This window comes from Pan paniscus, chromosome 10 (assembly GCF_029289425.2).
Source record: "Pan paniscus chromosome 10, NHGRI_mPanPan1-v2.0_pri, whole genome shotgun sequence".
Taxonomy (NCBI): Eukaryota; Metazoa; Chordata; class Mammalia; order Primates; family Hominidae; genus Pan; species Pan paniscus.
The window spans coordinates 115,630,971-115,653,426 of NC_073259.2; the positions used below are offsets into that span (position 1 = coordinate 115,630,971).

Sequence of the window (22,456 nt, forward strand, 5' to 3'; positions counted from 1 at the left end):
AGCAAATGGACACAGACCCGGGAATATCCATTTTCACCAGCTCCCCAGGTGATCTGGAGACTCCCTGAAGATGGGGAACTAGATGGAGCATCCAGGCTGATGCTCCAGGAGGACCATGAATTCTTACAGTTTTGCTCACATCCTATTTAAACTGTGAGAGCCTGGAGCATGTTGAATGCCTAAATACCGATGGGAAACATACAGAGAGGAGATGGAGGTTGAAGTCATGGGACTGCAGGGAGATAAATGATTGAGCCAAGTCCCCAGGGAAGCAGAAGCAGGGAAGAGAAAAGGAATCCTTCTCTGGGATGGGAAGGGAAATGAAGGCTAGAGGATGTGTAGCTGTTTGCAGGCAGGGTCAAGGTTGTTGTTATTCATGTATTATTTTTGCTCGCTCTGCCTAGACCTGCCTGTCCTCAGTACTGCTTGCAGCCCTCAGCCCTCTAAGTCACCTTTCTTAGGATGTGCAGCTGGAAAGCCAGAGATGCTTCCTTGGTCAGTCACGTGCGTCTGGGCACCATCTGTAGAAATCACCTCCTCACCTGTGCCCTTTGCCATTTGCCCCATTTCAGACAATTTATGTAATCACTCATAAGTGGCACTGACCTTCACGCTGCAAAAGACTTGTACTTTGGTACAAAATGGCTTACTTTTCCCTAAAAGCACTGACTCTATCCATGAGGCCTCTGTTTCATGGTTCCCAAGTGGTGTATTGTGCATAATCAGGATGTGGGGAAGTCATCCTCCATGGGATCTAGCACCTGAGCTTCCTCCCTACCTCAGCCAATTGTGTATGATGGTGAGGGAGGCAGAATCAGCAGTAGAAAGAGAAGGCTATGTCCCTGCATGCAACTAAATCCCATTGCAGATGTGTGTCAGTCAGGTTTCTCCAGAGGAACAGAACCCATAGGATGTGTGTACATGTTGGCGGAAAGAAGGGGAGATTGGACGGATGGATGGATGGATGTGTGGGTGGATGAATGAATGGATGGGTGGCTGGGTGGATGAATCGATGGATGGATGGATGGATAGATGGAACAGATGGTGAGTGGACAGATAGACAGATAGACAGATTGATCAACACACACATATATTACTGGTTTTGTTTCTCCGGAGAGCCCTGGCTAATATGCTTTATATACACACACAGATTTAAGGAATTGGCTTACAAGACTGTGGATCCTGGCAAGTTCAAAATCTGCAGGATAGGTCAGCAGGCTGGAGACCCAGAGAAGAGTTGAGGTTGCAGCTCAAGTTCAAATGTATTCGACTGGCAGAATTCCCTCTTCTGGGAAAAATCAGTTTTTTTGTCTTGACGCCTCCAACTGTTCGGATGAGGCCCACCCATGTTATGGATGATAATCTGCTTTACTCAAAGCCTACTGATTTAAAGGTTAATCTCATCTAAAAATTCAGAGTAATGTCCAGACTACTGTTTGACTAAATATCTGGATAATGTGACCTAGCCAAGTAGATACATAAAATTAACATCACACGGTGTCTTTCTCAAGTGTTTATATTCCCAGGATGATACTAAATACTGCTATGAATACAAAATAGTCTGCAGACAATGCTTGGTTCAGAACAAACTCCCCAAGACTGAAGGGCTTCACAGGGTTGTTGGAAGACTAAATGAGAATCCAGGTGGAGACAGAACCCACCTTTATTATAAAAACTGAAGCCTCCAGGCACTAGCTTTTCCCAGCCTCACTTGCAGCTTGGCAAAGGCTCATGAACCAGGCTCGGCCAATCTGATGCACCAGCTCAACTCCTATTCCATTGTCTCCTGGACCTGTGACCCCTTTTTCTCCCCCACTTAAACACAATAACAAAATTCACCTTCCCTGGTTTCTGACTTGAGTCATGATTCTCTGTAGGTCATGGTTACTCAAAATATGTTCCATAGACCAGCAGCTGCATTATCACCTGGGAGCTCATTAGAAATGCAGAATCTCAGCTGGGTGCGGTGGCTCATGCCTCTAATCCCAGCTCTTTGGGAGGCCAAGGCAGGTGGATGACCTGAGGTCAGGAGTTCGAGACCAGCCTGGCCAACATAGTGAAACCCTGTCTCTACTAAAAATACAAAATTAGCTGGGTGTGGTGGCACATGCCTGTGATCTCAGCTACTTGGGAGGCTGAGGCAGGAGAATTGCTTGAACCCAGGAGGCAGAGGTTGCAGTGAGCCAAGATCACTGCGCAACAGAGCAGGACTCCATCTATAAAAAAGAAAAAGAAAGGAAGAAAGAGAAAGAAAGAAATGCAGAATCTCAGGCTGTGCCCCAGACTCTCTGAATCAGGATCTGCATTTTAACAAGATCCCAGGTGATTCAAAGGCACAGAAACATTTAAGAAGCACTGACCTAGAACACTACCTTGGCTCCTCCCACTCCAGGCCATCTGCAGAAACCACCCTCGTGGGCAGTTGGACCATGCCTCGCACAGTAGGGCTGTCACTATAGTAACCAGCTGTGGCCACCTCTACCATCTTCCCGGCTTTGGTGCCCACAGATGCAGTGATGTTACAAGGAGCATTGCTATAGAAACCAGCACCGAATATGGTCTACTATCAATTTAGCTGCTTTTCCTTCACTCTCTGTGTCTCTGGAATTATGAGCTTCCTAAACCACAAATATCGAAATTCCTTTCCAGTCTAAGAAACACTCAACAAATAACAAAGATGAAAAGTCAGGGCCACACAGTTTACAAAGGGAAGGCTATAGCATCTGCAGAGGTTTGCATCTATTTGAAAAGAAAAGGCAGGAACATCCCTCTATGTCGCTCTGTGTAGCAAGGCCTTTTCCTGCACCTGGCAGGGAGAAGATGAGTGATGCTAAAAACAATGTTGGTGATGATGATAATAACAGCCCCCATTTATTGAGCACTTTCTCGGTACCAGGCGCCACGCTAAGTACATCATCCCGTTCAATTCTTCCAATAACCCTGTTTATTTGTTCCCTGTGACTGCTGTAAAAAATTACCACACACGGATGCTTAAAACAACACAAAATTCTTCTCTTAACAGTTCTGGCAGCCAGAAGTCTAAAATCAGCCTCACTGGGCTAAAGTCAAGGTGTAGGCAGGGTTGGTTCTTCCTAGAGGCTCTGGGAAAGAATCTATTTCCTTGTCTTTTCCAGCTTCTAGAGACTGCCTGCATTACCTAGCTCATGGCCCCTTCCTCTCATTACTCCAACCTCTTCTACTGCTTCTTTTCCTTTTTCCTTTGACCTTCTTGCCTTCCTTTGATAAAGACCCTTGTGATTGCATTTAGGGCCCACCTGGAGGCGCCTGAACTTAATCACACGTGCAAGGTCCATTTAGCCAGTTAAGGCAGCTTTCACAGGTTCTAGGGATTAGGATGTGGACATCTTCGGTTAGGGGTGGGAGGCATTCTTCAGCCAACCATACCCTCTGAGGTGGGTGCTATTATTATCCCTATTTTCCCAGTGAGAGAACTGAGGCATGACACTTGAAATATCTTGTTCAAGCTCCCGCTGCTAGAAGGTAGAGCTGGAATCCAGTTCCAATCAGTCTCTCTCCAAAGCCCGTGCTCCTAACCACAGCACTGTACAATCTTCAAATGGCTTTGACCCCATCCCCTACTGTACTAGGTTGAAGGAAACAAACCAAACACCATCAGCTTTCTAAAGAGTTTGAGCTTCCAGTTGAAGCCCCTCTACTGAAGACTGAAACCTCAAAACAGGATTTCTTGGTTTGGGGTACTGACCTAGAACACTACCTTGGCTCCTCCCACTCCAGGCCAACTTTTCTTCAAAATGTCCAACCTCAAGTATATTAGTTTGCTGGGGCTGCCATAACAAAATGCCATGGACTAGGTGGCTTAAACAACAGAAATTGATTTTCTCCCCATTCTGGAAGCTGGAAGCCCCAGATCAAGCTGCTGGCAGGGTTGTCTTCCTCCAAGGCCGCTCTTCTTGGCGTGCATGGCCACCCTCTTGCCCCACTGTGCACACACAACCCTGGTGTCTCTCGTGTCCTGATCTCCTCTCCTTCTAAGGACATCAGTCAGACTGGATTAGGGCCACTCTAATGGCCTCATTTTAACTTCATTACCTCTTCAAAGGCTCTCTCTCCAAATACAGGCATATGCTGAGTACTGGGGGTTAGGGCTGCAACATAGGAATTTGGGGGAACACAGTTCAGCCCATAACAACAGGTAGTTTCTCTGAACCCTGGAACAAGGCAGTTTAGCATGTGAGATGAATTCCTGAGCCCATGGATGTCCTCACTCCTAGGTTCCATACCTACTCCGCACTCTTTACCACGTCTCCAACCTCACCCTCAGCAACTCTTTTGATACCTTTTAATCTACTACCTCTGGATATGCCTGTGGCTCAAGCATCCAACCATGACCTCTTTGTGGGAGGGTCCTATCTTCTGATCTCCCCAAAACTTTCTGTCCCTATCACTAGGACCTTCATGGTCTTCTCTCCATCTTCCCTAGTCTACACACTAGGTACTTCCTAAGGCCCCAGCAACTGGCTTTTCCAATAGAATCGAAGAATATTAGCATTGGGAAGAACTGAACAGGCTAATGGTAGCCGCCTCTGACCTACCATCTGCATTTGTAAGTAAAGTTGTATTGGAACCCAGCCAAGCTCCTTCATTTGTGTATCATCTGTGGCTGTTCTCACTGCAATGTCAGAGTTGAGTAGTAGCAACAGAGACTGACCTTATGGCCCACAAAGCCTAACATACTTACTAGTTAGCCTTTTACAGAAAAGGTTTGCTGAGCCCTGAAATAGATCATCTGATGCAAACCCACCCCACTTTACAGGTGAAGACACTGAAGGCCAAAACGTTGATGGGCCAGAGGAGCCCTCCAGTGAGTTACGGGCAGATCCAGGGCTGGGATTCAGTTCTGCAAAATCCCAAACCAGGCCTTTCTCACATCCTGTAACATTCTTTCTAGTACCCAGACTCCCCAGCCAAACTCCTTTTCCATCCTAGGTGGTCAGCCTCATCACCAGCTCTCTCTTCACCATTTCAGAGAAAGGCCATGTCCGTGTATGTTCTCCATCTCCTACTTGAATCTGGGCTTAACAGCCTTCCTGAGCTGACATGCTGGCTTGACTCTGCAGGAAGCCCATCAAGGCTTTCTCTTTCCTTCCAGAGCCTCTAGTCGCACCCTATATACCTCTCCTAACACCACAGTGAAGATGTAGATGGCCACTGTCCTGTTTGAGTGGACCATCTCCCTCCTCTGCTCATCTCAGGCCACCCAGTTGGGGATTAACAAACCTGGCTTGCTGCAGAATTTCCAGGGGAGCTTATTTAAAATGCAGATGCCCAGGCCCTACCCCAAGACTTATGGGAGCCAAACTCTGGATGTAAAATCATGGCTGTTGCCATTTTAACAAGTTCTTCATGTGCTTCTGATGTTCAACAAAGTCTAAGAACCACTTCACTAAACCATGAGCTCCTCAAGCTTCTTTTGGGTTTTAGTCACTGCAAACAACTTCAGAATAAAGGAGACAACCAGTGGAACATTGTTCTCTTAAAAAAAAAAAGTATAAAGAGAATGCAAGATTTTTTCTTCAGCATTCTCCACCCTCTCCTTGACTCAGGGCCCTCGAATTCTTTCCCATCTCCAATTCCTCCAAAGAAAACATACAAATAATGCTATTTTTTCCCCTCTGAGTAGACAAGAAGATTTTTAAATGAGTTACTGGCAAAGAATTCATGAGCTTATATACTATTAAGGTCAGAGTGACAAGAAGAAGGCAATGTTGAAAGGAGAGAATAGGTACATAGAAAATTCCAGGAGAGGCTGGAATCCTGAGGTTCAAGGTGTCTTATTCTGGAGCTTGCCAGCTGTCTTGGTAAAGGTGTTATTTTTAAAGGCAGCAGAGCCTTTTTCTTTCTTTTCTTTTCTTTTTTTTTTTTTTTTTTTTTTTTTTGCTATGCTTTGGCATTCACCAGGCATTGGCTGTGTGCCCTGGGCCTCGCTTGGCATCTAACATGAAAGGCAGCAGCCCAAGGGCAATTCTGTGATGGAGATGCAGCCCCCCAGGGACTCAGGGTTGTGGACTGTGCTCTGGGGCCACTGAGCAAAGGAATGATGGGGGGAGGCGCCTCTGAAACTTAACCCAGAGAGGAGTTCTCTGAGCCTTTGGAGCTGGTTTCCAGCAATAATGGAGACACTGCGACAAAAATAAGTTCTGCTCACCTGAGACAGTAGAATCCAATTCAATTTCAAGTCAGCGTGTGTTTATTGAGTGCCTGATTCAGTTTAGGTGATGGAGAGAATGGGAGAATGAGGGAGACAGCCTAAGAAGCAGGCTGATTCAGGCAGAAAATCCTTGGGACTCTGCCCCACAGATAGGTCCACAGGCCCAGAAACTCAATTTTATCAGTTTCACCCAGTAAGAAATTGGTAAATCTTAGTCTGTGTCATGAGCAAATATTTATTAAGTGCCTACAGTGTGCCAGGCACCATCCTGGGGCTGCGGCAGGAGCCGTGATCCAAGAAGTCCCCATTCCCTGCCCTGGTGGAGTTTACATTCTAATGGGGCATTTGCAGAGGCAGCGGGTAAGGCCAGAGGAGTCCTCTGGGGTGAGGCCCACAATGCGAGGGATTCAAGTGGGGTAAAGTCAGGAGGACCGTCTAGGGAGAAATGGGATTTAGCCTGTGGTTTGAAGGTTAAGAGGGATGTGGATTTTTAAAGGGCTTGAAGCCTTACAGACAGGAGGCTCAGCTGCATGAACAGGAATGAGCCCATTGCATGCCAGCAAGAGTCCATGACCTGATCAGCTCCCCTGGGGTGACAGGTGCATGCTGGGTAACAGAGTGCATGCTACGAAGTTGGACAAGAGAATGTCAATATCACATGGGGTTTCTCTACATATGCTATGTAGTCAAGTAACTTGGGTCTGACTCCCAGCTCTTGCTAGTCTTGTGGTCCAGGGCATGATACCTAACCTGGATCAACATCATTCTCCTGATCAATGAAATGGGCATAATCATAACTAGCACAGAGGTTGGTCCTAGGCATTCAGATGAGACCATGAATGAATGTAAATGGCTGAGCTGCTGAATATTATTAACATTGGATAAATAGATCTGACTATAGGAAAACTGGCACCTGCCACCAAAAACTTTCTGGGAAGCTCATGACATCTGCATTTCTCAAGGGGGCTGGCTGACTTATAACCCCATCTACCTGTCATCCTCTTCTCAATGCCATGGTGGCCATGCTGGACTGAATGGCAGCCCCAGGGCCGGGGGAGGCAAGAGACATGCCAAGAACATATTTGCATGACCTAGCCTCCTTCAGTTTTGCACCCAGGGAACCCCACTGGCTTCATGCTAGTCTGACCCCTGCTGAATGGCAGGAAACCTTTTGCATCTACATAGTGCATTTCTCAAAGTGTAGTCCTTGGCCTACCTAAATCAGAATCCCAGGGGCTGCCTATCAAAATTATCTTCTTGGACTCTAACACAATCACCATCTCTGGATATAGAGCCAGATGATTCCCAGGCCCTCTCACGATGACTTTAGAGCAGAGGTTCTTTGAGAATGTGGTCCTCAGACCAGTAGCATCCGTATCAGGAACCAGTTAGGAATGCATTTCCTGGGTACCTCCCCTGATCTATGGAATCAGAAACTCTGGGAATGAGACCCAGCAGTCTGTATTTTAACAAACCCTCCAGATAATTCTGATGCACATTAAATTCACATGGGGAGGTTTTAAAAACTGCCTGTATCCAGCTGCACCCTATACCAATTAAATCAGAATCCCTGGGACAGGACTCAAGTGTCATTATTTTTTCAAAATCTTCTCCAGTAATCCTAATGTGAGGACAGAGTTTATCATCACTGGAAGAAATAGGAAGATGGCACAAATACGTTGCACTTAGAAAGTTGCCCTTCAGTTGTAGGCATTGTCTCAATGCGTGCAACAAGCTTGCAACAGCCTACCATGATCCCATTAGCAGGCAGGGAACTTGAGGCTCTCAGAGTTTCAGGGGTGTGACCAAGGTCCAAAGGGCCTCGAATTGTGGGCCCCACTGGGTGGCTGCCCAGCCTGGCTGGGTCTGAGGGAAGGCTGCCGGTTAACCTGGCTCTCTTTAGAGAGCCTTTTCTAGGTGCCAAAGCCTTTTGGCAGCATGTTGCCTGGGCAGAGCTGAAGCCTGAAAGAGCTCCAGAAAGACGACAGGGACGAGGCTGCAGATGGGAAGGGAGTGCTAGCGGACACCTTAGGCTTGGGTCCACAATCAGGGAGCCCCAAATAGAAATAACACGGGGCGCTGATTGGTTTTCCGCCGCTCCAGACCCTGCGCTTGGTGCTTCAAGTGACTCATCCTTATGTTCACATGATCGCCGAGAGGGATAATATTCCCAGATCAGTTACCTCCTAGCCTTTCCTAGTCACATTATCCCCAGGCTACAGATGAGGAAACTGAGGCCCAAGGATTCCAGAGAGCCTGCCCCGGGGTCACCGGTGCGGTCCGGATGTCTCCAAAGGCTCTCCCACTACTCTGGAATTCAGAGGCAGGGTCTCCAGGGAAAGCGGGGTGTGGGCTGGGGAGTCGGGAGATGGGGGGATCCCCGCGAGCAGGGGGTGGGGCCAAGCCGGCAGCCCCTGCCTCCGGGGAGGCCCTAACGCGCGTCTCCGGGTCCCTCCTCCCACTGCAGGCCCTTCCTCGTGCTGCCGCCGCTGATGGAGTGGATCCGGGTGGCCGTGGCGCACGCCGGCCACCGCCGCAGCTTCTCCATGGACAGCGACGACGTCCGCCAGGCGGCCCGGCTGCTGCTGCCCGGCGTGGACTGCGAGCCGCGCCAGCTCAGGTAGGCGCGGGGGCGGGCGGGGGGCGGCGGGGGAGGGAGGGCTCCGGCCTCGCAGCCTCCACCCCTCCAATCAGAGCCCCGCTGGGCGGCCTGAGCCCCGCACACCTCGGCGGCGCTGGGGTGGAGGCTCCCTGGTTGAAGTGGCAGACGCGGGCTGAACAATAAGCAGGTCCCTGGAGTTGCAGGGCTGAAAGAACGCGGCGAGGCCCGTGGAGGACGGTCCGATTCTTAGATTACAGATGTCGGTGTGGTTTCTCTCTGGCTATTCTCTCTGCGCCTAGCTTCTCCCTCTCTTTCTCTCTCCTCTCCCAGTAAAATCCGGTCTTCCTGTAGTTTTTTAACCAAACCTTACAGAGTGAAATTTCTGGCTGGGTCAGAGAGCGCCTCTGCGTTTTCACTTGCGTGAGGATGGAGTGGTCTTCTCTGCATTCCTCAGGCCTGTATCCAGGGCTCACCTCTGTCAAGGTGGGAATTACCCATGGGCCACTCAGGGGCCCCCATGCGTGGGTGCTCATTTTGAGCCAAAGCAAGAGAAATAAAAGAACTCACTCAGGTGAGTCATAATCTGGCTTTAAATGCAAAAAAACACAGAAACCCAGTGGGGCGTGTGTGTGTGTGTGCGTGCGCGTGCACGCGCACACACCTAAGAGCATGCACTTTCCCGACTCCCCCCACTCCCAGCTGTTTCCCAGGTGTCATTGTCATCATTTTCAAATCCCTTCCTACCCACTTGATGGGAAACTGCCTTTCTTCCACAGTTCATCCAACCAGGCCAAGGGCAGAGATTTCTGCCCTTTCAGATCTGATTGGGGTTCTGCAAGGAAATGGAGGGTTTGTGGTATGCAGCAGCCCCCCGAAGGCCCAGAGCTGTCCCTCAGCCCAAGAACATGCAGAGAGCGAGTCAAAGTCATAATTGCTAGCATTTATTGGATGTTTACCACATGCCGAGCACTGTTCGAAGTGCTTTACACAGATGAATATTTCCCAAACAGTGTAAAGTAGGTACTGTGATTATGCTCACTTCAAAGGTAAGGAAACTGAGGCACAGATAGGTTCAATACCATGCTCAAAGTCACAGGAGTAGTAAATAATAGAGTCAGGATATGAATTCAGGCAGTCCAGAGCCCTGGGATCATAGTTCTAACCACTGAGCTTTCCTGCCTTCAGATTTTTGTCTGGGCATTTTCTGGCTGTGCCACCATGCCTTGTGCCTTGTCACCTACAATAACAGCCCATCTCAGGGAGAGGCGAGGGAACGGTCATTCACTGAGCACCTACCATGTGCCGGTTATCAATCGCAACAAAAGATTTCTCTCCTTTAATCCCCGAAGCGGCGTCATGAGGTTGGCATAATCTTCCCATTTTACAGATTAGGAACCATTGGTGGAGCAGCCTGTAGGTAGAAGTGCCGAGGAAGAAATTCTTGTGGTCCTACTCTAAGTCCAGCCTCTGCCACCGGACTGTGCTGCCTCCTGTTTTCACGGGTGGGCGGGGCACATTCTGCGTGCAGGCTCACTCCCACCACTCCTGCTCATTGCCCCCATCTCCAACCTGGATGTCTTGGCAGCTCCTGCTCTCTGCCCCCATCTCCAACCTGGATGTCTTGGCAGCTCCTGCTCTCCTTTTGCAGGAAGCCCGGGACTGCTGGGTGACAGGGAAGGTTAGATGTTTTCTTAATGCTAACTGACAAAGCGTTCCTTGTTTGTCATACCTTCAGGAGACCCTACAGCTTAAAAGTTAGGAGCCTGGTCTCCAGGGTCCCATTGCCTGGGTCCAGATCTCACCACCAGAGTTAATCAACTGTGCAAACTTGGGCAAGCTAGTTAACCTCTCTGGACCTTAGTTTTCCCATGAGTAATGTGGAAATATGAATAGCAGCTCTGCTTAGAGGTTGGTGTGAGCACAAAGTAGGATAATGAATGTGCAGTATCCATTCAAACAATGCCTGAAAGGAAATAAGTGCCTATAAAGCGGTCATTTTTAACTAAAGTCCCCGAGCCTCTGCTACCGCTGAAATAATAAGGAGGCTCCTACTTAGGTATTATTCTATAATTTTGGAAGGCCTTTAATACTTTCTCATAAGAGCCTCAAAACAAACATTGGTATCCAGGAAAAGCAGTGCTGCCCCATTTTACAGAGGTGGAAATCAAGGCTTAGTGACATTAGGTAACTCTGCCAACATCACACAGATGGTAAGTGACAGAGTTGGGAGCCAGATATCGCACCCAGAGACCCACTGATACAACCATGTGTCATTTTTCTGCTCTCTCACCCTAGACCTAGACAAGCCCTCTCAGAGGACACTATCTTCTGGATGGCTCTGTCTCTTTTCACAATTTTGCAGACTGAACATGAGCCTCAGGGGCCACTGTCCATCTCTGCACCCCTCCCTCAGCACAGAGCTCTTTCTGCATGGTCTAGCGACCAAGTGTGTGTCATTCTGACAGTCACACCAAGGATTTCAATTTCAGCATCTGTCCAGTTTGAAGCCTCAGCCCTGGCATTCAGGATGTGAATGTGATGTGCACACAGGCCAGAATGCACAGAGGAGCAGAGGAAGTCGGTTCCTCTGAGTCCCTGGGCTCTTTTTAATCATTTATCTCTTCATTCTTGACTCATTTGTCTCCTGAATGATGATTTGTGTACAGAAAATATACTAACTGATTGTTCGAGCTAAATTTTCATTCGATTTGGAAATCATCTTCAAAGAAAAAACTGAAATATTCAGTTAGCTTACCTAAATAGTAAGTGAAGGATTTACAAGTTCTATTAGCTACAAAAAATTCAGGACATGAAAGGATAAACCATTTCTTTTAAAAAGAATACTTATTTTTCAGACTAGTCAACATACAGATACATCTACACGTATATTTTCTAATCTCATTTAATGTGATATGAAGTAGGAATTACTGTCTCCATTTTGCAGGTAACAGGATCAAAGAAGTTTTGTTCATTCAAGACACCCAAGCGTTAGATACCAGGGACCCACCGTGTTCCTTACACTTACAGTCCGTGTGGTGTGTACATAGCTGTCCCCAACAACTGTGCAAGACAGCCTTTATTATCCCATTTTACAGATGAGAAGGCTGAGGCCCATTGAGGTTATGGGACTTATCCGAGGTCACACAGCTGCTGTGAGGCAGAGCAGGTCTAGAATGGAGGACTTGGCAAATAATGTAAAAATACAGTCTCCTTGCCTCCCTGCCCTCCCAGACATTCATTTTAGAAGCTGCTGGGTGGGCTTCTAGTTCTGAGTCGGTCAGAGCTGAGCTCCTTCTTTCTAAATAAACAGCCCTAGAAAGGGGAAGGCAGTTTGGTGTTCTAACAAATGCAGGAACTTGGGACATGGTGTTGGTGGCTGGAGTGTCAGTGACTATTAGCACATATAATTACCTACCAGCTGGCCGAGGGTTCCTGGTGGGAGGCAGCCTGGATACCAGCCGGGACAGAGAGACCAGAGTCAAGGATTCCCAGGTCTGATGCTGGCACTGCCATTGATTTTCAGAGTGACCTTGATCAAAAGCTGCCAGAGCTCTGCTTTTGTCTTTATGCAGCTATGGGAAGGTCTCACCATGGTGATCAGGTTTATTCAAAAAGGAATTCCATTCCATGAGGCTGCGTTTCTAAGCTCACAGTGGTGACCCATTTATTCTTCCTTAATTAAAGTATCAGATAATACAAACCTGGTGAATTCTCCCTTTTTTTTTTTTTTTCCTGTTCTTTGGAAGGTGAAGGAGTGGGGAGAGCAGTGGAAGGGAAGAAAAGAGCAATTAATATATTCGACAGGGTTTCTTATGTGTTCTTAATTACTGGTTTTGAAACACTTTGGAAATATACAGAGTAAATACTGTCATTTTCCTCATACAAGAGGCCGTTTTTCTGCTCTGGAGTGAAGGCTGTGTTAAAATAAAGGTGGTCAGGGGTGTTCTTAAGTCCTCTCTTAGCTGATAAATGGTACCTATCAACAGGATTTGGGGGCTGTTTGAACCACGAGTTTATTCCAGAAAATGGTGACTCTTTTTGCAAGTGTTTCTGTAGTGTGAACCAGATTTTGAGCTGTTCCAGAATGGGAAAGTTTAGGGGTGGTAAGCTGCAAAGAGTATTAGAATGGGACTCAGGAGGCCTGAGTCATTACATTCTTGCCTTCACTCTATTTATTGAGCACCAACTAAGTGCCAATCCCCATACAGATGCTCTCATCTAGGTCTGCTGCTTTCTAGCAGGTGACCTTGGGCAAGTCCCCTCCCCCATCTCACAGGGCTTGGTTCATCCTCTGTAAAGATGGTAGTAACAGCTGCCTTGTGGGCTGGGGAAACTTGGCGGGGGTCAGGGATGAATCTAACGAATTGCACCACTCTATGACCTGCCACTTTCAACCCTTCCCAGGTCCCCTGGGCACCTTTTGAGGCTGACAGGTTTTGTTATTTGTCTGGTGTGGGCCAAACTGGATTATAGGTGAAGGCTGGGCCTCAACAGCACTTTTCCTAAAATACAACTCTATAATGACAGCTGGAAGTTCAGGTTCATTTACCAAAGATGAATGGGGTGCTGAGGCCTGCCCGACCCACACAGGACATCCTCTGTGGCCATTTGAGAACAAGATCGTCCAGATAAGGAGAATTCCAACCCTTGGTGTCAAAAGTTACTATCCATTCCCTCCTGAGATCTGTATGGTACCTGATCTTTTTCTGGGGTCAGGATACATGGAGTGCCCAGGACTTAAATGTCACTGAGGTGATGCAGATGGTAAACAATAGCAGACAAATGAGCAAGATTATTTCATAGAGCATGAGTGCCACAGAGAAAGCAAAACAGGGTGTAGGGGTAGAGAGGAAGTGAGGAGGGAGGGACAAGTCCATCAGGTGTTCGGAGAGCTCCTCAGGACCTTGCAGGGGCAGGGACAGGGTCATGCTCCTGCTTTAAAGAAAGGCTTGGTATCTTATGGGGCAAGGGGCTTATGGCTTTCCATAAGCCAACTAGAGCTGCATCCGCACCAGCCATTTCCCCCAGTCATGTCCACACGTTGACCCCTGAATTCAGACCTCGGGCCTCCCCCATCTTTCCCTCCACAGGTCACCTGCAGAGGCTGAGCACCTGGGCCCAGCGCGTGGCCCTGTGAGGCCTTGGAAAGCTCCCCAGCCTCTCACAGAGTCAGAAACTTCTCTCTCCTCTCTCCTTGAATGCCCTTGTCCTTCACTGGCCCTGAACAAATCCTGCAACTCCCCACAGACTCTCTGGCTAGGCTGCCAACCCCTTCTTCACCTCCAGCAGACATCACACTCCATGCCACGGCCCTGTGGTGACCCATTTGGAGCCGCTGCCTCCCCCGAACTGATGTCAATGCATTAGCGCCTCCCAGAAAACAGAGAAACTGCCCTCTCCCTGATCCCTGGGGAGCTGCTTTGGGGCTCAGCTGTCCTCACTTAACAGAGGAGTCAGAGACAGGCCGCGGAGCCTGCTCAAGGAGCCAGGCTAGTACCTTGCACTCAGCAAACATGTATGGAGCACCTGCTGTGTGCTTGCCTGCTCTGTGCTTGGCTAGGTGGGAGGTGGGCAGAGAGATCCACATGTAATTACAGAAGAATGTGGTGACTGCTCTAGAGAGGTCAGTAGAGATCTAGGTTTGAGGGAGCAAGAAATGACCTCCCTGCCGAGGTGCCATTTGATTGAAATCCTGGAGAATAAACAAATGTATCAGGTGGAGAAGGTGAAAATGGGGAAGAAGGGGAAAAGGCATTAGAGAAATAAGTCCACACAGTGGAAACCACATATGCAAAGGCCTCAAGGTGGGAAACTGTTGGAAGAAACACAAGGAATTCAGAGAGAGAGAGCATAGGGCTCGATAAATGGGAGCACCCACTGTGGGCTGGGCCCTGCACCAGGCTTTGGATACAGAGCTGAAGGCAGGGCCGAACTCACCATGGAAGGTCTTTTATGCTACGCAAAAGAACTTTGGCAGTGTCCTGCAGGGGGTAGGAGCTGTCGCAGATTTGTAAACAAGGAAATGACAACAGATCTATATTTTAGAAAGACGGGCTGCTGGCAGTGTGGACAGTGGGCTGAGGCGGGTAGGGGCAGGGGAGCCTGGAGTCAGTGATCCACGTGAGATGCTGACAGCTGGAGGAAGGCAGGAGCAGTGAGGATGGAGAAACAGGGGAGGATGCAAGAGAAACAGAGAAGGCAGAAGCAGCAGGACTTGGTGATGAATGTCAGGAAGAGGGAGTGATAAATATTCCAAGTGACCCTGGTGGCGGGGGAGCAGGAATGGGGGAGTGAGTGTTTAATGGGTTCAGAGTTTCAGAGGGAGATAGACGGTTGCACAACAATGTGAATATACTTAATGCACAGATCTGTACACTCAAAGATGGGTAAAGTGATAAATTTGATGTTATGTCTATTTTATCACAATAAAAATATGGTCCTGAGGTGTTCTCAAATAAAAAAATAATCCATACATAGCAGGGTATACAGTGTCAGCACTGCCCTTGTGTGAAATACACACATGTGTATTTGCTGTACATGCTTAGGCTGCCTCTGGAAGGATAGATAAGAAATGGATAATCAGAGTTGTCTCCAAAGAGGCGAATTGGGAAGCTGGGAGTATCAGTTCCCTAGGGCTGCAGTTACAAAGTACCACACACTGGCTGACTTAAAACAACAGACATTTATTGTCTCACCTTTCTAGAGGCTAAAAATCCAAAACCAAGGTGCTGCAGGGCCATACTCCTTCAAAAGCCTCCCTCTAAAGTCAAGAATCCTTCCTTGACTTTTTCAGCCTCTGGTGGCTGCAGGCGTTCCTTGGCTTGTGGCAGCATCACTCCAATCTCTGCCTCCATCTTCACATGGCCCTCTTCCCTCTGTGTCTGTGTCCAAATTTCCATCTTGTTATAAGGAAAGCAGTCATATTAGATTAAGGCCTGCCGTAATAGCCTCATCTTAACTTGATTATATCTGCAAAGACCCTATTTCCAAATAAGGTCATACCCATACAGAAAAGGAGTCAGGACTTAACATATCTTTTGGGGGGACACATGTCAACCCGTAACACTGGGAGACAGTAGTAGGAGGGAAACAGACTTGGAATGTTGGGTTTTGTGGCATGTGCCTGTCTTGCCTAGTAGGGCCCTCACCAAATGTTTACATTAAAAGTTGACTCTGAAGTTTCTAGCATGGGAGAGTGTGTAGCTAGGGACGGTTTAAACAAATGCGGCACAGGACAATGTGGGAGAAGTACTAATGGGTTCCATTTTTTGTGTGTGTAGTGTTTTTTGTTTGTTTGTTTGAGACAGAGTCTTGCTCTGTCACCCAAGCTGGAGTGCAGTGGCATGATCTCAGCTCACCTCAACCTCCGCCTCCCGGGTTCAAGTGATTCTCCTGCCTCAGCCTCCTGAGTAGCTGGGATTACAGGCACGTGCCACCACGCCCGGCTAATTTTTGTATTTTTAGTAGAGACGGGATTTTGCCATGTTAGCCAGGCTGGTCTGGAACTCCTGACCTCAGCTAATCCACACACCTCGGCCTCCCAAAGTGCTGAGATTACAAGCGTGAGCCACCCCACCCAGACGGGTTCCATGTTTTAAATGTTGGTTGTCCATCCAAGTGAGAGAGTCCTTATCAGGCCTCTTTATTGGAGCAAGGTTACCAGAGAATTAAGTCCGCACTCCAGCATCTGCTCAGAAAGGAAGCAGAGCACTGTGGTTAGAACCACAGGACTTGGAGCCTGACTGCCTGGGTTCAAATCCTGGCTGCACCGCTTACTCTCTGTGTGACTTTAGGCAAGTTACTCACCTCTCTGGGCCTCAATTTATGTATCTGTAAAATGAGGACAATAATTATACCCACCTCATAAGGTTGTGGGAGGATTAGAGGAAATAATGTATACAAACCATTTAGAACAATACTTGTGTCATAGTAAATGCACATGAAATACTAGCTTATTTTCTCCCCTCTGGACCAAGAAGGTCAGTTCTTTCTGGTTGCCAAAAACAATAGCCTCATTGTCCTCTGAAAAGAAGGGGAAATAAATATCTTGAAGAGATGTGGCATTATACCATTTGGGATATGGTTGGTAGCCCTCACTGAGATCTGGTGTGTCTTGGACCTTCTGCCACTGCTGGAAGAAAATCAGCTGGGGCTGTCTGGCTTGGGAGTCACTGTCCCCACCTGTGACTCCAGTGTTCCTCTGTGTGACTCAGGTTTTCTGTTGCCTCTGAAATATGAGATTTGGAAAGCCATCACTGGCTGGAGTCCTAAACCATAATCAAAGTAGTTGAACATCCATCATTTGCACCCAGGATGTGCAACCAGAGAGGGGCTCACTAATGGGAAAAGATAGCAGAAGGGAAGGAGGACCTGTGCAGATGGGAAACGTGGTCCCTGATTGGCTGGGCCTTGTCCCAAGTGAGCAGAGTGAGCAGAGGCTAGGAGAGACACAAGGGTGCATGGACTATTATAGAAGAAAGGTTCACAGCCCGGACTTGTATTCCGGACAGCTGGCCTCCTCCTCTCTTTAGGGCTGGGGCAGAAATAAGTTGCCTTGATTGTGGGGCCTGGCACATAGTTGGGGCCCAATAAATACTTGTTGAATGAATGAAGGATGCAGAGAGCTGTCAGGAAGTATGTTGGTGGTACTATAAGTGAACAGACTGAGACTTTTCCTGGACTAATTTTTTTTTTCTTTTTGAGATGGAGTCTCACTCTATCACCCAGGCTGAAGTACAGTGGTGTGATCTTGGCTCACTGCAACCTCCACCTCCTGGGTTCAAGCAATTCTCCTGCCTCAGCCTCCCAAGTAGCTGGGATTACAGGTGCTCACCACCATGCCTGGTTAATTCTTGTATTTTTTTTTAGTAGAGACAGGGTTTCGCCATGTTGGCCAGGCTGGTCTGGAACTCCTGACCTCAAGTGATCCACCTGCCTCAGCCTCCCAAAGTGCTGGGATTACAGGCGTGAGCCACTGCGCCCAGCCTCCTTTACAAATTTAGATGCAAAAAGGCTTCTATATAAACACACTAATAGACAGGTGAGAACTCAGGTGTAGAACTCAGAACAGAGGTCTTAACTAAAGAAACCTTTGGGGGGCACTTGGCAAACAGGTGCTGTTGAAGCCATGGGTGCGGAGGATGTTGCTCCTGGAAGCGACTGATGACGAGGAGTCACTGTGAGACAGGGAGGAGTGGTGCAGAGTCATAGAAGAGCCCAGAGAAAATGAGGTAGCAGGGACCAGGGAAACTAAGATCAAAAGAGGTCACCAGAATCCAAGGTTGCAACACCAGCAGAGAAAGGAGGCCACTGGGCTGGCAGCGAGGAAGTCATTAGTGCCCTTTACAACAGCAGTTCCAACAGGCTGGTGTGGGTGGAAACCAGACTGCAGGCGGCAGACAGTTTGCCAACACTTGGAATTTGTTCTGAGCTTCCAAAGTGTTAAAAGCAAAACAGAAACACATTTGGTACTTATAGCAACACAGGGAACTACATCTTAAATAGCATTTGAGGCTTGCTTCCAAAGTAAGCCTTCAGATTCAGACTGGCAGTGTTGAGGGTATGTAGTTTGCCATGTGGGATTTGGCTTCCTGGGAAACAGAGATTTATTGATTATATATTGATTTATTTTTGGCCCACTCTTGAGTCTATTAAATTTCTCACCAAGGTGCTTATTTCCTCAGGCCAGCAAAGCTCCCAAACTCTAGTTTAAAATATTAATTACGTGAGGACATTATCTTTCCTTAGCAATTAGTCAGGCCAGCAGTACTTACTACAAAGTCATGTGCTTAGTACAAAGTGCTTAGGACAAAGCCAGGACAAAAGTATTTTTGGTAACAAAGAAAGAACCAGTCCCATACTTTAAAAAGCTCATAGACATCACAACTTTCAGTGTGTACATGCCATTTCATTAAATCACCCTACAAAAGGTTAAGAACCACCAGATTGAATGATCTCCAAAGTCCTTTCTAGCTCTGAAAATTATTCAGCTTTGTGGTCAGATGTTAGATATGCAAAATGGCATGGTAATAGTCTGTTCTCACATTGCTATAAAGAACTGTTAATACCTGAGACTGGGTAATTTATGAAGAAAAGAAGTTTAATTGACTCAGCGATCCACAGTCTGTACAGGAAGCATGGCTGGGGAAGCCTCAGGAGACTTACCATCATGGCGGAAGGGGAAGTAGGCTGGTCTTACATAGCTGAAGCAGGAGGAAAAGGGCAAAGGGGGAGGGGCTACACACTTTCAAACAACCAGATCTTATGAGAACTCACTCACTATCACGAGAACAGCAAGGGGGAAGTCCACCCCCATGATCCAGTCACCTCTCACCAGGCCCCTCCTCCAACACAGGGAATTACAATTCAACATGAGATTTGGGCAAGGACACATATCCAGACCACATCAGGCAAGGACACTGTTACCTGTGGGGGAAACTGAGGCATGTCATGGGCAAAGGAAATAAGAATAACTGCAGCTCATGCCCTCTCTTATATTTCCATAAGATGGCAGGAACAATCAAGAGCCTGCATGGATCAGACCCAGTTCTGGGCATTTCTCATGTCCACCTCCATTCAGTTTCCTTCAGCCCTACAAGGGGCTTCCTTTTCTTCTTCACACCTGAGGAACTTGGAATTCTGGGAGGTTAAGAAACCTGCCCACGGGTACACGGAGAATGTGACCCATCTGGAATATGAGTCAGGTCTGTCTTACTCCAAAGCCTACGTTCTCTCTACTAGAAAGGCAGCCCTAATCAAAGAATAAATGGGAAGTGTGAAAGTCACTTTTGCACTAGGCCTTTGGGTTCATCTTGAAAGACTCAGCCTCCAGCCTCAGTTCCCCTTAGGAAGTCAAATGCACTACATCCATCTAGCGTCATCAGCATTTCCAATGCCAAAACTCCCTGTGAAGACCTAGCATTGAAATATTCTATCAAACAGTTAAGAAATATGTGAACAGTCCCCAACCTCACTAGTAATCCCGGAAATGCAATTCAAGATCACACCCAGGTATGGATTTCATACCAGATTGGCCAAAATAAATAAATAAATAAAATCTGACAATAACAAATTCAAGCAAAGATGTAGAATAGTGAAAACTCTTAAACACCACTGGAGGGGACTCTGGATCTACTTCAAAGTAAACTTGAAAAGACATAATTCTACTCTAGGTCTATACCCTAGAGAAAGTCTTCCCATATAGAAATAAGAAGACATGTACATGGATATTCATGAATGCATTTTGTAATAGCAAAAGAGAGGAAAAAACAATCTGCCTAGAGAGAATGGATAAATAAATTATACTGTGTTGTGTTCATTCGATGGAAAACCAAGTAACAATGAAAATAAATGAACTAGATCGACCTGTTATTACATGGCCAACTCTCAAATATTATACAAAAAAAGCAAGTTGAAGAAGGATTTATGCAATATGCTAACACTTCTATAAAGTTCACCCACATGTAAAACATCTTGTGTATTTTTAGGAATTTATATATGTAGTAAAAAGAATAAAGCATGCATAGGAATGACAAATGTCAAATTCAGGAGAGAGGGTACTCAGAAATGTAGACAAGATGATGGAGTCATGAAGTGGGGTGCAGGGGCCTTTGTGTTTGTAAGTCTTTATTATTTCAATTGTGTTGGATGGTCAGCGTGTAGGTGGTCATTATATTACTCTATATTTTATGTGTGCTGAAAATAATTCATTAACAATAAAAGTTGTCTACTTAGCCAGTATTTGCAGTAACACATTGAGAAAGCAAGTTCTGGGATATGAATATGCATTATAAAGAAGGGTTAAGTGATTCAATAAATCTGAGGAACATTAGCTTAAAATTAAATAAGCTTTAAAAAGATACTCAGTGCTTTTCACATCCTGTTTCCTGTAACTCTCAAAAAGAAGGTTATTCTGTTTAAATATTTTACCATAGAGCAGGGGTGAGCAAACTATAGCTGCTTGCCACCTATTTTTATAAGTAAAGTTGTGTGGGAAAACAGCCCCTCCCACTCGTTTAGTATTCTGCAGCTGCTTTCCCACTACAGTGGCAGAGTTGAGTAGTTAGGATAGAGAACATGTGGTCCTCAAAGCCTAACATACTATCTGGCCCTTTGCAGAAAAAAATTGTGGACCCATCATGGAGCATCTTGTGGGACTTGTGTTACTAGGAGTGCATTTGGGGATTGGAACACTAGAAATTTGCCCTAACACTTGGGAATTCGGTTTGTTTATTGGTGAAAACTGTTATGAGGAAGGCCATCAGTTCTTTCTAGAATTCCTTGGAGGGTGGATGGCATGTGTGCTTTCATCTTGAATCTCCAGCACCGAGCCCACTAGCTAGCATATACTTAGCACTTCACTGAAGTACTTCACTGAATTGATCTAAACTTGAAAATCATTTGTGGAATGGATTAATTAGGATATAGATTCATTAGTTACAATGGACATTCAAAATACCTGTGGCTTGGATAAGATAGGAGTTTTAAAATCTCCCTCATATAACAGTCCAGACATAAGCAACCCTGGGCAACTCCACGAGGTTGGGGACCCAGCCACCTTCCCTCTTGTTGCTCTGCCATCCCTTGGGTGATACCTTCCTCTGCATGGCCCCACCCAGCAGGACTACATCTATCTAGTGGGAAGAGAGAAAATAGAAGGGCAGGGCATGCCACCGGAGATTGCACACGTCACTTCCCCTCACTTCCTATTGGCCAGCACTTGGTCATATGCCCATACATAGCTGCAAGAGATTCTGGGAAATGTAGTCTTTAGTTGAGCAGCCATGTGTCCAGCTAAAAATTCAAGACCTGCAGCAACACATAAAAAAGGTAAGGTCTGAAAGACAGCAAACAGTCTCTGCCAGAGGGGATGCATTAAGGGCTTGCATCCTTAATTAGAGGTGACTCCTTCTCTGGAGGTGGCCCTCATTTTTGACTCTTTGAACATAAGCCATGATGCTGAAGCAAGATAATGCTGCCTCGTCATTTTCTACTCAAAATCACATGACAACACATTCAGACATGTGCACTGTAATTTCATTCTCCTGGGTGTTTGCAGCCCTTGCTTTTGAAATAAATATTTTTAAACATATTCAGACAGACCCAGAATTTCTATCTTTTGGTATCTCTCCCAAATCAGGAAGAATTGGCAGGGAGGAGGACTTGGAATCACTTGCTTTACCTTATCTAAGCCAGGTTTAATGAGCTGGTTCTTTTCTGTACTTTAGTAGCAGCATTAAACAGCAAGTGGGCATGATTTTTGGACAAAGATTCCTCCTAGGAACTTTTGCAAGTGTTACCTATTCGATTAGCTGAGATAATATAATTTTATCTTTCTTTCTTAGAAAGGTGCACAGAGATCTTTGTGTGACTTACCTCAGCACAAAGCACTCTCAATTTGTTCATCTTTTTGCTACCCAAAAGAAAAGGGAAAAAATCATCAACCAGGAGACTGGGAGCCCATGAAAGGGAGTTTGACTACGGCATTCTTGGGACAGTGTGTTGAGGAGGGGGGCCAGTATCCGAGTCAGACATATAGTCCTCTGATTTGCCATTTCATGACTCATTTCTGAAGGCACCATTTTATTGTCACGCTTACAAAATCCTGTAATGGGAACTGCTTGATATATAAAAGATGATGCAAAAAAATTGTATTACTCTACACC

General features: G+C 46.7%; 1 protein-coding gene across 5 annotated transcripts in view; it reads left to right on the forward strand.

Moving 5' to 3' along the window:
* Positions 1 to 22,456, forward strand: part of ABTB3 (ankyrin repeat and BTB domain containing 3) — a 341,504-nt gene that overhangs the window by 254,354 nt on the left and 64,694 nt on the right. For 4 of the 5 annotated variants that reach the window (XM_034934402.3, XM_034934401.3, XM_034934400.3 and 1 more), the window contains exon 4: positions 8,658 to 8,810. In XM_034934402.3, coding sequence (XP_034790293.2) covers positions 8,658 to 8,810 — 153 coding nt within the window. Of the gene's footprint in view, positions 1 to 8,344; positions 8,514 to 8,657; positions 8,811 to 22,456 lie in introns of those variants that run through there. The other variant, XM_034934403.3, reaches the window with a different exon arrangement.